This window comes from Tachysurus vachellii, chromosome 12 (assembly GCF_030014155.1).
Source record: "Tachysurus vachellii isolate PV-2020 chromosome 12, HZAU_Pvac_v1, whole genome shotgun sequence".
Classification (NCBI taxonomy): domain Eukaryota; kingdom Metazoa; phylum Chordata; class Actinopteri; order Siluriformes; family Bagridae; genus Tachysurus; species Tachysurus vachellii.
The window spans coordinates 24,890,462-24,905,461 of NC_083471.1; the positions used below are offsets into that span (position 1 = coordinate 24,890,462).

A 15,000-nucleotide genomic window follows, 5' to 3' on the forward strand; every position below is an offset into this window, starting at 1 on the left:
GATTCATTCTTTATTATGAATTTTTTTTCTCGTCACTGTTCTCTGCATATTCTCTGCTTCTCCAGGTCCCAGGTGCGTCGGTCATCCTGTTTAACTTCACTTTCTTTAACATCATGGACCAGGCGGATATGGTCGAGCTTCTGGACGGATACACCAATCAGGTGTTGGCTAGGTTCGATGGGCGAAACCCACCGCGGGAAATCGTTAACATCAGCACGGACTTTGTTATCCTATATTTTTACTCAGACAGGACGAACCAGGCCCATGGGTTCTCCATGATCTATCAAGGTACGTGTGTGTAGAAATGTTCTGATTATATAATGTTTTTTATTTATAATGAATTATAATATGATCAGTTGTTTACCAGAAAAAAGGATTACAATCATTTTTAAATGGCTGGCTGGATGGATGGATTGGTGGTTGGGTGAATGGATGGATGGATGGATAGATGGAGAGTTCGGTGGGTGGGGTTATGAGTGGATGGGTGTGTGGACTTTGCAGCAGATAGATAAGTAGAGGCATGGGTTGATATATGGATATGAATTTGATCAAATTATGGCTGTGGATTTGCTTATTTTTGGATTGATGTATGGCTGGATGAACGGATGTATGGATGGATAAAAGGAAAGAAAAGGAATGTATGTGTGGTTGGATAAATGGGTGGATAAGTGGATAGATGTAAAGATGGAAGGAAGAATGGGTGATTGCCTGGATTGATGGATTGATTGATTGATGGATGGATGGATGGATGGATGGATGGCACAAAGTTATGGATGGAAGCAATGATAGATAGGTAGAGGAATTATGAGATGGTTGGGTAGAAGGATGGATAGATAGAGTGAAAATGAAAATAAACAACATTGTCCTATGGTTCTAATGTTGCTCCTCCTCCAGTGGATTGATGGCTGGATGGAAAAATTGTGTATGGATAGACTAAGGATAAATGGATGTATGAATAGATGATGGATAGATGGATGATGGAATAAGTCCCTCATGCATGAACAAATGGACGCAGGTTTTGGATTATGGTCAAAATTGATGTTTGCACTTCAGACTGAACACCAGGGAATGTGATTTATATAACTCCCAAGTCATGGATGGATGGATGGAGGGATGGATGGATGGATAAATGGATGGATGGAGAGATTCCATTGTGGTTGAATAGCTAAATAAACAGAGGCATAGTTTCATCTCTATGATGCTCAGTTAAGAGCTATATTTGCATATTTGCAAGCGCAGTTTGGTTTGGTTTTCTGCCTCTATTCCACATTTACATAACATCAGGAAAAAATCAGACCCTGAGAGACCTGGAGCAAACATGGCAGGGCAAAAAGTTCCACCAACAAGAGTGTTTTGTTCTGTTTTGTTTTTTTTAAAACCTGGAGTCTTGAGTATTAAATATTTGAATGGCACCTTGGGCCATTTCAGGAGCTCTCTCCATCTCAGATATTGGACGAGTTGCAGTTTATCAATATTTAATCTGGCTTTGTTGAGGCTTTATCAGGCTTCTGCATCTGATTCACAACAGCCTTAATAAAAGGTTTGCTTTCGATAGAGCTAGAACAACCGTGCCATGATTGCATTTTCGATTTAGAATAATGAGCTTGAAAAGTTTGTTTTGAGGTGAGAAAAATACAAAACCTTACACAAGTTAAAGACCGACAAAGTGTCATTCATTCATTCATTTTCTACCGCTTATCCGAATTACCTCGGGTCACGGGGAGCCTGTGCCTATCTCAGGCGTCATCGGGCATCAAGGCAGGATACACTCTGGACGGAGTGCCAACCCATCGCAGGGCACACACACACACTCTCATTCACTCACGCAATCACACACTACAGACAATTTTCCAGAGATGCCAATCAACCTACCATGCATGTCTTTGGACCGGGGGAGGAAACCGGAGTACCCGGAGGAAACCCCCGAGGCACGGGGAGAACATGCAAACTCCACACACACAAGGCGGAGGCGGGAATCGAACCCCCAACCCTGGAGGTGTGAGGCGAACGTGCTAACCTACTGTAGAAACCTTGCTAGCCACATATTTGTTGCACGAATGACAAACTTTACAGTCCATGTCCCCAATTCTCTTTTACTACAGATTAAAGTATCGGCACCCTCGGCTTTGTTTTGTTCGGGTCGCTCGCTGCCGTTGCTGCAAGCCAGCGGTCTCACAATGTCCCACAATGTGAAGCAGGGTTCATTTTTTTCTGCTAGTTACACAGTTGTTGCTATGGTAACATCTTGACAGCATTATCTTGCTTTGTAATTATCTGTCTTATAAGTAATTTATCTCCGTGGAATTAATTTCGTAATTTGCTTATTTACTCAGTGTATTTAGTGCTGAACCAATAATTAAAATTAAATAAATAAATAACGGATCTCTGTCAGCCAATCAGAAACAAGTTATTACCATAGGCGTGAAATGGATCAGTATATTAAACTGTTTTTTAAATAATAGTTTTTGCGTCGTAGCTCTCACCTGTCCACACCCATCAGTGTTTTTTAAAAGTTACTGTATCTTTAAGCAAATAACTAGCGATTATTACGTTGATAAAACTGAATCGTTAAATGATTCCCTTCGTAATCCTTTGTGTTTTGACTCACTGGCTCAAGCACACTGTGTTTATTAGTGTTGGTGATGTTCAGAAACGAAGCCAGTACGAAGCCGTGCCTCTGCCGACCGAGCTGAGCCAAAACAAACAGCCATCCTGCAATATTTCTGTGTTCTTATGATTTATTTGCACCACTGATGGATGGGAAGGAAAGAAAGTAGGAAACATAAAATAGCGGGAAACGTTTAGCCCGGATGAAAAGGTCAGAGAAATAAATTGGTTCTTCGCCGAGTCCACAAACCCACAGTACTTTTTCACTTCTGCCTCGGGCAGCGATCCATTTCAATACCCCGTCTAGTCGAGCTCGTGTTCAAATACTGCACGTGTGGGCGGAGTTTGTCACGCTGGACGGATGGAGTGCATCTGAAATGAGGATAAATATAATATAATAAGTAGAAGAAGCTGTTTTATTTTTTTTATAGTCTCTGGGTGTGCGTTCAATTTGACATTATGGTTATTAAGCCAGTTATTAAGGCAGTGTTGGTTAAGGTTGGTTAAGGTTGGTCCCATGGTTAAGGCTTTGGACAGATGTATGGAAGGCTTAAGTATTTCTTTTGGTTCTTTTATTAACAGGGTTCAGGTTTTAGACAAATAAATGTCTAAGTTACTGAGTTACTGAGTTACTTGTGATTAAAGCTATTGAAAAAAAGGTCTTTTGGGTCACTAGCTAATATAGCTAACACTCACTCACTCACTCATTTTCTTCCACTAATCCGAACTACCTCAGGCGTCATCGGGCATCAAGGCAGGATACACCCTGGATGGAGTGCCAACCCATCACAGGGCACACACACACACTCTCATTCACTCACGCACTCCGGACAATTTTCCAGAGATGCCAATCAACCTACCATGCATGTCTTTGGACCGGGGGAGGAAACCGGAGTACCCGGAGGAAACCCCCGAGGCACGGGGAGAACATGCAAACTCCACACACACAAGGTGGAGGCGGGAACCGAACCCCCAACCCTGGAGGTGTGAGGCGAACGTGCTAACCACTAAGCCACCGTGCCCCCCTATAGCTAACACAGATGAAGAAATTATTTAGAAGCGTATAATAAATTTTGTTCCACAATGAGCACTTTTCTCCATGTTTAAGTCCGAAGACTCACTAACAGAATAAAGAGTGAAATGAACGAATGATTGTTGTTAATGTCGCCATCCTCTTCGCTCCAGCTTACAGAGCACCGAGCGGCAGATCTGCTGAAGATGCCGTTACCGGTGATGACAACAATGGCGAACAAGCCGCCGGTACCATAGATCCACGTGCCGGCAGCATCACAGAGACATCAAACATCAGCAAGAATGACAAATCTTCTCAGATTCTCTATCTGATCACATCCAGTCCCAAAAAGTCAGAAAATGAAATGCCGGGTCAGTGGCTCGGTCGGGGCCGGACTGCTGCTCATAGCACCAGTATGTACACCTTTATTCTCTGTCAGCGTTTCACAATGACATGTCAGTATCACAGCATGTTGTGACATGAACATGCAGTTTAATAATACATTTCTGAAATATTGCCTTTTTTGGGCTTATTATGTCGTAAATGTTTATTAGTAACGGTATGCCTTAATAATAATAAAATAATAATAAAATAATAATAATAATAATAATAATAAAATAATAATAATAATAAAATAATAATAATAAAATAATATAATATATATTATATGATTTCTTTTCAGTTCAGTCCTGTGTTACTACATGTGTTTTGGTGGAATAATGAAGTTGGATTAGTTCTTAATACTCATTGTTGATTACTGTTTACAGTGTGGACCATTTATGCGCTGGCTGCCTTGCTAACGCTAACTTTGATAGCCATGGTGGCAAAGCTGGTTCTTCATGTTACAGTAAAGTAAGTACTGAACACTTTCCTCTGTTGTAACACCTGAATGTGTGTTAGTGAGATGTTATGCCTTCTATCTATCTATCTATCTATCTATCTATCTATCTATCTATCTATCTGAATGTGTGTTAGTGAGATGGTATGCCCTCTATTTATCTATCTATCTATCTATCTATCTATCTATCTATCTATCTATCTCCTTTTTCTAAAAGTTCATGACAAATTCTCTCTCTCTCTCTCTCTCTCTCTCTCTGTCTCTCTCTCTCTGTCTCTCTCTCTCTCTCTCTCTCTCTCTCTCTCTCTCTCTCTCTCTCTCTCTCTCTATCACTCTCTCTCAGATCTCCCACCATTCCCTCGGTGAGCAGTTCAGACTCTTGCTCTCAGAGCACCACCTCAGAGCCGTGGATTATCTTCTACAGACCCTCCACCATCTCGCTCTTTAAAAAGAAGCTCAAAAACCATCACGGTGACCTCAGCCCTCTGGTGGGCAATTAACCATAGACACACACATACACACACACACACACACACACACACACACAGTCATACAAACTCTACTGGACAGCAGGTAGCAAGTACAATGGAGCACCTGATAAGGAACTGGACATCAACTGACAGCCAATCAGATGGTGCCAACTTATGTTGGGGGTGTGGCCTCCACAGCACAGGACCACGACAAAGCCTTACTCGCATGTCCATACGGCCTGAGGAGTTCTGGGAAAAGACTTCTGTATTCTTTCAGCAGGTTTTAAGGTACACAGATTCTGGCAGTCGCAGACAGATGAGGAGTTCAGATAAGAATCTCTTGTTAAAGAAAAAAAGACAGAACGTAGCGTAACGTGGAGCGGCTCGCATAACCGTCTTAACGCCAATGCAAACAATCAGCCTTTTCTACCACACTGAGACCTGATTCTGTTTCAGTCCATTTTCACCTCATTCTTTATGTAGGTCACCTCTTGTTTGGAACAGGATTACACTTTCTCCAGAGGAGGACGTACAGGATCATGATCCGGCAAATAATACAGCAACAAACAGAAGAGAGAGACAGAGAGTGTGTGTGTGTGTGTGTGTGTGTGTAAATCTGCCATCGCTACAGCTCGGGCCTTGCTCCAAACAAACTGGCATTCCATGTTCCTTCTGGACCTCTGTAAACAGCTTTTCAGTATTTTTTTTTTCCATTTGTTGTGGGTTTTTCATCTTTGTGTTTTTTTTTTCGTGTCTGGTGTCTGTAAGTGCCTTAAGGGTTGGAAAATTGTTTGTGTGTACAATTTCTTTCCTTTACTTCCCACAGAGCTGTCTTTAAAGGCAGAGAGATGAAAGATACACAAGTTTCCCATTACCACCACTGCAGCCGATCAGCCAAGACATGTTTGTTGCCTGAAGTTTATTTCTTTCTGGGTTTTTTTTTTTTTTTGCGCCGTAGCTACGATCTTCTAGCTTAACGTCAGTTGTCTCGTGCAGAATCGTTGATGATGGTTTTTGATATTTTATGACAGACATTTTTATGTTTAAAAAAAAAAGGATGTGTCTAAAGCTGAAAGGAGTCTACAGGACTTTACATTTACTCATTGTGGAACTCAAAGCAAAAAGCATCTCCTTTGGTTAGCGGTTTGATGCTGAGAGACATTACACTGACATTTTTTACTTTTTCTAGTCATTTTTCGACACATCTGAGAAAAATGTTCTTTTCCCTGACATTTTTGTCTCATTTTCGCTGCCGTTACACCTTTACACTACCTGTATAATACAACATCAGTGGCTAGATAGATAAACAGTTAGCCTCAGTCACTAGCTAGCTTCTATCATTGTTGCTGAGCTCTCACAAATTAAACACAACATATCATTTTTACTGATTTAATTATCGCACAAATTATATCGCTTGGCAAAAGAAAACTAGCGCAATGCTAAACTGCTAGATTTGAGCCTAGCTGTTGCGAAAACCTCTGCATTCACACAACCTAACGCCATAAAACGTTGATGCTAAGTGACATTACTCTGTAATATCAGTTATTTAGTCTTTCTTTCATATTTTATCAACACATCTGAGGTAAATGATGATCTTCAGCGAGTGAATCAATCAACCGTTTCATTTCACTTATTATACCTTAAATGCTATCTAGCTAGATGATTAGCCTCAGTCACTAGATAGCTTCTGTACTTGGGGTGCGTGTTTCCCAGCTGCCTAGAAACACTGTCCTACAAATTTAAGCACTTAAACAGTGATTATATATCATATCATATCTTTCCATGATATTTCTGACAGCTCCAATTTTACTGATTGTTAGAACATGTTCAGTTCTCATTGGTGATGCTAGTTAGCGTAAATTTTGTAATATTATCTTTTCATGGTCATTTTTCCAAAATATCTGCGGTAAATGTTTATTTTCCAGACATTTTTGTCTCACTTCCATAAAATACTACTTAGCTATATGCTAGCTGTATAAATTATTAGCTAGCTTCCATGTTTGGTGACAGCCTTTTAGTTTCTGTGTAAAACTAAACAACTTGAAACAGTAAACAGGTCTTGGCTAATCGGCTGCATCTGGGATAAACAGGGACATTGTGTAGATTCCATTTTTGTCCAAATCTTTTCAGCTTTGTCACTTTAGTGAGTCGCTACTGAAAGCTTGCGTGTGGGAGCCATGAAAAGTGACACATTCTTCCAAAACAATCCTCTCTTTCTCCTTCTCCTCCTCCTCCTTGTTTTTTTCCATGGGCTCTCGGACGTTACAGCACTTCCCACATTTTTCGGCTTTATTCGAATCAGTGCTGTTGTTCTTGTGTTAACTACAGTGCTGCCACCCGGAGTGTCAGGGTCACGACACAAAATTCTGTCTAGTCATGTTAAATATTCTGAAAATGAGCAACAGGGTGAAAGAACAACAGCAAAACAGTCATGACTACATCCCACGCCGCATGCTACTGTATAAAATAATGTCACAAAATGTGGTTTCTGCCATTGTGAGTTGAGATACTGACATTTTATATGCAGTGATGTTGTGCCAAGCGCGATTTCAGATATTTATTTTCCTGTGAACCAAATAGTTTGGATGAAATTGTAGAATTTATAAAGCGTTATATAATTAAACCTCCAACATTAAAATAGTAAACTTTATAACAATTCAGAAACATTCAGCGCCATGAGCTAGATGTTTTCTTATGATACAAATACAACTGAAATTTTAAAATGACTATGTTCACATCATACTCATGAAAATATTCCAGAAAGTTATCACTAGTTCAATGCACTTAAATTTACTTAAATATGGAATTTACTATAGTACTGTGCCTGAATTTGGCCTACAGTGTATACTTAAAATTAAACCTCTAAACCTAAAGCCCTTATTGTCATATTGCTTTTAGATCAAAACTTAAAACATAGCAAACTTTCTTTACCTTTATTGGCTGTTTTTCAGTTAACAGCCACACACAGGCTGCAGATTATATTTCTATTGTTAATACCCCAATCCCAACCCTAACTCCAATCCTACCCCTATCCCCAATACCAATGCTAAACCTCAAAACCCAATCCCAGCCCTACCTTTAACCTGAATCCCAACTGCCCCACTTTTAATCCCAACCTTAAATCCCATCTCAACACTAAACCCCAAGATCAGTCCTCCCAACCCCAATCCCACCCCTGAACCTAATGCCAACACCAACCCTAACCATAAACCCCAATCCTAACCCTAACCCTAATTCCAACCCCAACCCTAGTCTACACTGTTAAAGACTTAAATATGTAAATCAGAGCTATAAATATGCAAAATGATAAATCTGCATAGGATATTACATTACTTTTGTCCATTTGAACAATATTTGCCATTCATTGGGGATACTCACAGTATATATTCCCACTATAATCCCAGTATCATTTCAGATACATTCAGATGGTGTATGGAAATTTTACAGACTTTACATTTTAGTGCTTAAGGTTGATGATATGTCAAAAATCATTCAGAAAATTCTATTATGATGGCATGTTCCTCTTATCGATACTGTATAAGCCCCTGAAAAGATCAGATCTTAACAGAAGCACAGGCAACACTTGTGCCTCTTGCCTCTTTAATTGTATAGATGAAATGATGTTTAAGGAACAAGTCAGTGACAGAAAAGTTAAATGTTCACAGTTCTCCATTTACAGCACATGTAATCTGTTTTTGCGACTTTGGCTTCTGTAATTCAGCCACTATTTTAGAGACACTGTGTGTTTAATTTCTTACTATTTTTGGTTGAACTGTTCCTTAATCCAGCACTTTGTGTACTGAAAATGTTTAAATACGTTTATAGCTTTACCGTCTCTGAAAACAACCCGATTCCGTCTGATCTGGGACCGGATTAGCGCCAGGAAGAGGAAAGCTTGTTTCTGTGTGTGTGTGTGTGAACGTTTTGTTTGTTTCTACCAGCATTACATTTTTGTTTATGCTTTAATTTTTAAGGAATTGTCTTCCTACCAAAACTGTACTGTAATTTCTTTTTCAAGTTAGGTGTGTGCTGATATTACATTTTTATATCACTATCCCAGGCTAAAGGTTTAGCATGATTTTGTCTTTAAAAAAAAAACAGCTACATGTTTACCTTCACCTGTGCTCATTAGGGATTACATATTTTTAATTGTACGTCTTAAATCGTAGAGTTTGCACACTTTTGCTATTAAATATGCAAATGGTACTTAGGAATGAAGTGTGGTAGGAACAGTGGATGCTTTTAGTGCTACAGCGCAGGAGACAAAGAAGTTAGCATGGCTGTGTTGAGTTGTAAAATAGCTGGTTCCTGAGGAAGTTCTAGAAGAAAATTTGAACAATTTCTGCTAAAAATAGTTGCTAATTGTTTCTATTATATTAACTGGAGAATTAAGACTGAGTCTCGTTCAGAATTAAGAGCTTGAGAAACAATTCCGATTTCTGAATTTTTGGCTCATTACCGATCCAAATCCTTACATCATGATCTCAGGGGTCGATGCTAGGTACGTTTTTATTCTCTATTTTTATGTAAGTACTAGTACCATAAAATCTATCTAGCATTGGGTTAGTTAAGTATCTAGTTTTAGACGTACACTTAAAAACAAACAGTTCGTAATGAGCGTAGTTGATTTGATGGCACGCTTTAAATTTGGCCAAAACTGAAGACAGAAGTTATCTCAGGTTATATACAAAACAAAAAACAAAAAAAACAAAAACAACTCGACCCATTCCTCATGACTTTATCAGCACACACCTAAAACACACGGCATGGATGAAACACTCGACACGATGATGTTCAGAAATGTCGCAGCACTTATTTGATGTGTTCCTTTATATGATTTCTGTGGGATTTTTGTGGCATTCCTCCTGCCAACGTTGCATCTGTGACTAACTGAGTACTTGTCATTATTTGACCTCAAACTTTACATTCTTTTCAGCTTTGTTTGTTGTTTTTTTAAAGATAAGACGCCATCGTGTGACTGTTCCATTTTAATCGTCCTGGGGAAGCAGAACGCGTAACAGCCCTAACCATAATAGTGAATAGCGAGATGAAAAAGGGCCTTTGTGTGTGTGTGTGTGTGTGTGTGTGTGCGTGTGCGCGTGTGTGAGCGTGTGTGTGTGTGTCCGAACTCCAGACTTCCAGTAAAGGACTCGCTCTTCCTGCTCTGATCTCCCAGACGAGTGAACGCCACAGTCCCGCCTGTCATAATTACTGCATGAATAAATCCGAGTCATGGAGAAACTCATGCATACAAAAACTCACAGAGAGAGAGAGAGAGAGAGAGAGAGAGAAAGAAAGGAGCACACACTAACCAGAAAACCAAAAGTGACAGCTCCAATTCATCAAGGTCACATTACCGGCGGACGATAGCGTCCTGCACCATCCTGTCTCAATACATAACTCCCTCTGCTTCAACACATCAGATCACAACACATCAGATCACAACACATCACATCACAACACATCACAACACATCACATTACAACACATCACATTGCAACACATCACATCGCAACACATATCACAACACATCACAACACATCACATCACAACACAACACATATCAACACATCACAACACATCACAACGCAACACATATCAACACATCACAACACATCACAACACAACACACATCAACACATCACAACACATCACAACGCAACACATATCAACACATCACATCACAACACATCATAACACAACGCAACACAACACATCACATCACAGCACGCCCACAAGGCAGATCTGGATCTTTCAGGGATTTACGAGAGGAAAAAATGTCATTGTCGTTCAAATTGTAAATAGTGAGATTTTTAATTTATACAGTAAGTTATTTTGGACTTTAAAATGGGACATAATCTATCTTTTGTATAAGTGAAGTACGTTTCTAGTTTTTATTTAATGTGTTCTGACTGCCAAATAAATATGCATGTTTCTTATAAGCGCCTGTCATCTCTGGTTTGTCTAAATTCCCTGTCCAGAATTTATTAATGAAAATGGGGAGAGAGATTTAAAATGCAAAGTACTGCGTGTCCTTTCGGGAGAAAGTTTTATTGCTCAGGCAGGAATATTAAGTGCATGAGTGCGTTTTTGTTTTTTTGGATTAAGTGGTTTTATTATATACTTTCAGATAAAGAATAAAGTATTAAACTGTACTGTTTCTTGTGGCTGGGGTGGAGACAGGGAAGATCCAGGGAACAGATTATATCTTTATCTTTCATCTAGAAATTTGCATGTCATCAGCTTTTATTCTGAATTTGATTCATGGTTCAATTATGCGTCAATTATGTTAGAAATCCGGTTGCATGGTAAAAGTTAGCACCCTGATGATGAGGAAAGGTAGAGTTAAGTTTCTTTAAAACCTTAGAGTAAAATTCACTGTGAATTAGTTACTCAAAATCGAATCATGTAAATAGAAAAAAATATAGAATAAATATACAATAAATATAGAATTTACAATGAAGCTGGAAAAATAATATGGAATAATTTTAATTAGAAGTTAAAAATTATTTTAAATGTGTTTTGTTATCATGTGGTTCATGCGGATGTCTTCTAAAAGCCCACATTTTGTCCCGTATTCTGATTTTTTTTTTATGAGAGAGATTTTTTGTTTTATGAAGACGTGATTATGGATGATGAACGTGGACGTTATTCGTTTAAACTGTTTAATTGAAACACACAGCCGGAAGCACGAAGAGAGGAACCTGAAGTGCAGTGTTTTATTGCTCTTAGACTACAGAAAAACAAAAGAAAGATAAAAAAAGTATTTTTAAAATACATTATATACACTATTAATTACTGAACAATTTAATTTAATTTAATAAGATGGGAGTTTAGGGGTTTAGCTGATATCTAGATATTTTAGATGTCCAATAAATGGACAGCTGTCATAATTATCTGTTGGGTTTCAAATTAAATCACAAAATGAAATAATTTTTTAAAGGGAAATCCTTAATACTGTCTGTATAAAAGAGTTCAGTCCTGTTCTAGCTGGATAAATCATTCTCCTATTCAGTAGCTAGTTTATGCACAGGGTCCATACTTCCTAGTTGCCTAGCAACAACATTCTTTAAATTTACCACATACTGTGTGTTCACCTTCCCATGTCCGAAGGACAAACCTGCCATAAGATACTATTGTGTGTGAGTGTGTGTGTGTGTGTGTTCATATTCATCAGCTCATGGGGCTGCATCCTGTTCACACACCTACCTCACTGGGACTAAAGACATTGCAGAGATAAAAGTCATGGCTTCTAAAATTGTTATATTGAAGCATATCAGGGACATGGGAATTAGGACTGTGTGTGTGTGTGTGTGTGTGTGTGTGAGAGAGAGAGAGAGAGAGAGAGAGAGAGAGAGAGAGAGAGAGAGAGAAGCAGACAGACAGACAGATCATCTAGATGCCTTGTATGAGACAGATGCAAGGCCACGCCTCATTCACTAGGACTGACAGGGACACAGGCCACGCCTCATTCACTAGGACTGACAGGGACACAGGCCACGCCTCATTCACTAGGACTGACAGGGACACAGGCCACGCCTCATTCACTAGGACTGACAGGGACACAGGCCACGCCTCATTCACTAGGACTGACAGGGACACAGGCCACGCCTCATTCACTAGGACTGACAGGGACACAGGCCACGCCTCATTCACTAGGACTGACAGGGACACAGGCCACGCCTCATTCACTAGGACTGACAGGGACACAGGCCACACCTCATTCACTAGGACTGACAAGGACACAGGCCATGCCTCATTCACTAGGACTGACAGGGATACAGGCCACGCCTCATTCACTAGGACTTACAGGGACACAGGCCATGCCTCCTTCAGTAGGACTGACAGGGACACAGGCCAAGCCTTATTCACTAGGACTGATAGGGACACAGGCCACGCCTCATTCACTAGGACTGATAGGGACACAGGCCAAGCCTTATTCACTAGGACTGACAGGGACACAGGCCACGCCTCATTCACTAGGACTGACAGGGACACAGGCCACACCTCATTCACTAGGACTGACAGGGACACAGGCCACGCCTCATTCACTAGGACTAACAGGGACACAGGCCACACCTCATTCACTAGGACTGACAAGGACACAGGCCATGCCTCCTTCTCTAGGACTGACAAGAGCACAGGCCACGCCTCCTTCACTAGGACTGACAGGGACACAGGCCACACTTCTTTCTATAGGACTGACAAGAGCACAGGCCACGCCTCCTCCACTAGGACTGACAGGTGCAGAGTCTACGTTTTTAAACTTCTTCTAAATGATGTTTGATCACCACAAGATTAGATTAGATTAGATTAGATTAGATTAGATTAGATTCAACTTTATTGTTATTACACATGTACAAGTACAAGGCAACAAAATGCAGTTTGGGATCTAACTAGAAGTGCAATAAGCAGCAAGTGCAATGTACAACTACACAAGTACAGCCATACAGATTTGTGTGTGTGTGTGTGTGTGTGTGTGTGTGTGTGTGTGTGTTGGGGCATAAAATTATTTTTGAACGTTCTTGTCTCCCTGAATGCCTGTGAAATGACTCGCAGTCGCAGTGTGAATATCCAAACAAAGAGTGTATTGATGTGTCACATGTGAGACATTTCTCTCCAGGCCAATCAGCTCATCAGCTCACACGTGGAAACACAAACGAACACGTGCAAAAAGGATCAAACAAAAAGGATCAAATAAAATAAATCAGTACACATTCTGACCTCAGATCGACTCTGTGAGGTGAAAAAGTCACACAACATACATTCCACAGAAACTTTAATAGGAACACCTGAGCATTCATGCAGTTATCTAATCAAGCAATCAGATAGCAGCAGCACATGAAGATACAGATCAAGAGCTTTAGTTTAATATGGACATCAAACATCAGAATGGGGAAAATGTCATCTCGGTGATTTGACCGTGACAAACGACTCTAATCTGATTTTCTCCCCATGTGTACTTTTATTATATTGCCTGCACTGATATTTTTGTTTTACACTGTTTTTTTTCTATACATTGTCCTGTATTATGAATTATTAATTATTTCTAAAAATATTATTTCTGCATGTAATAAATAAAAACGTTATTTGATGTTGGTGTCAGTACTCAGCACTCAGTGAGGATTCAGAAGTGATATTTAGATAGTAGATGTTTTAAGCATTCATTTATAACTTCTGCCAATGCATAAGCAGTTATTAGTATTATTAAAATTAGTATTACAATTATTATAATAATAATTAGTCTAATAATAATAACAATAATAATAATAATAATTAATAAATACATTTTTAATAATAATAATTACAATAATACTTTTTATTATTATTATTATTATTATTATTATTATTATTATTATTATTATTATTATTATGAATGCTGCTTCGTGGCCCTCAAAGTTCGTATAACTTTACATGGAGGTTTGGTTTGAGAATGGTGAGTCCTGTAGCGCCCCCTACTGATAGCAGGATTTAAGGATTGACGATCATAAAATACCGTATTTATTAATCTTTGTTAATCTTTTCTTTTCTTTTGTTATGTTTTGTTATTTGCTTGTTATATTTTATTACGTATTAATTTAATTGTATTTTTTAATGTTTTTTTTATTATGAAAATAATTCGTATTTTTGAACCAATTTAACTGAAACATTGCATTCAGTTGTTTTTTGTTAATTCTGTTTCACCCCAGTTTTTCTTTTCCTTATTCTTCTTATTCTTCTATCTTGTATTCTTTTAGCTTTTACAGGTTCTTTTCAGGTAAACATGAGGCTATTAAAGTAACCAATTACTGAATACTTTTTGTTTAGTTATTTTATTTTTGCACCGGAGCTGGAAATGAAACCTAAATAATCCAAATAATCTGGTTTTACTTGAGTAACACATTCTGGTAAAAAAAAAAAAGTGTAAACTTTCACAATTGTCTGTAACGTTTGTATAAAAATTTAATTGGACAATTGAGGAAGAATCTGAACATTGAAGGCCACGCCCCCCTTCACGAGTCTGATGTTGGAGTAGAGTGACACTGAACACTGTGCTGAGTCCGATGTTGGAGTAGAGTGACACTGAACACTGT

The 15,000-nt window shown here is 39.0% G+C and overlaps 1 protein-coding gene across 1 annotated transcript in view; it reads left to right on the forward strand.

Moving 5' to 3' along the window:
- The window catches only part of kremen1 (kringle containing transmembrane protein 1), a 58,710-nt gene extending 47,872 nt beyond the window's left edge, over positions 1 to 10,838 (forward strand). Inside the window, exons 7-10 of the mRNA XM_060884159.1 lie at positions 66 to 288; positions 3,793 to 4,032; positions 4,387 to 4,471; positions 4,801 to 10,838. Of these exons, the coding sequence (XP_060740142.1) occupies positions 66 to 288; positions 3,793 to 4,032; positions 4,387 to 4,471; positions 4,801 to 4,957 (705 nt within the window). The 3' untranslated portion in view covers positions 4,958 to 10,838. The remainder of the gene's footprint in view (positions 1 to 65; positions 289 to 3,792; positions 4,033 to 4,386; positions 4,472 to 4,800) is intronic.
- Positions 10,839 to 15,000: the final 4,162 nt, after the last annotated feature.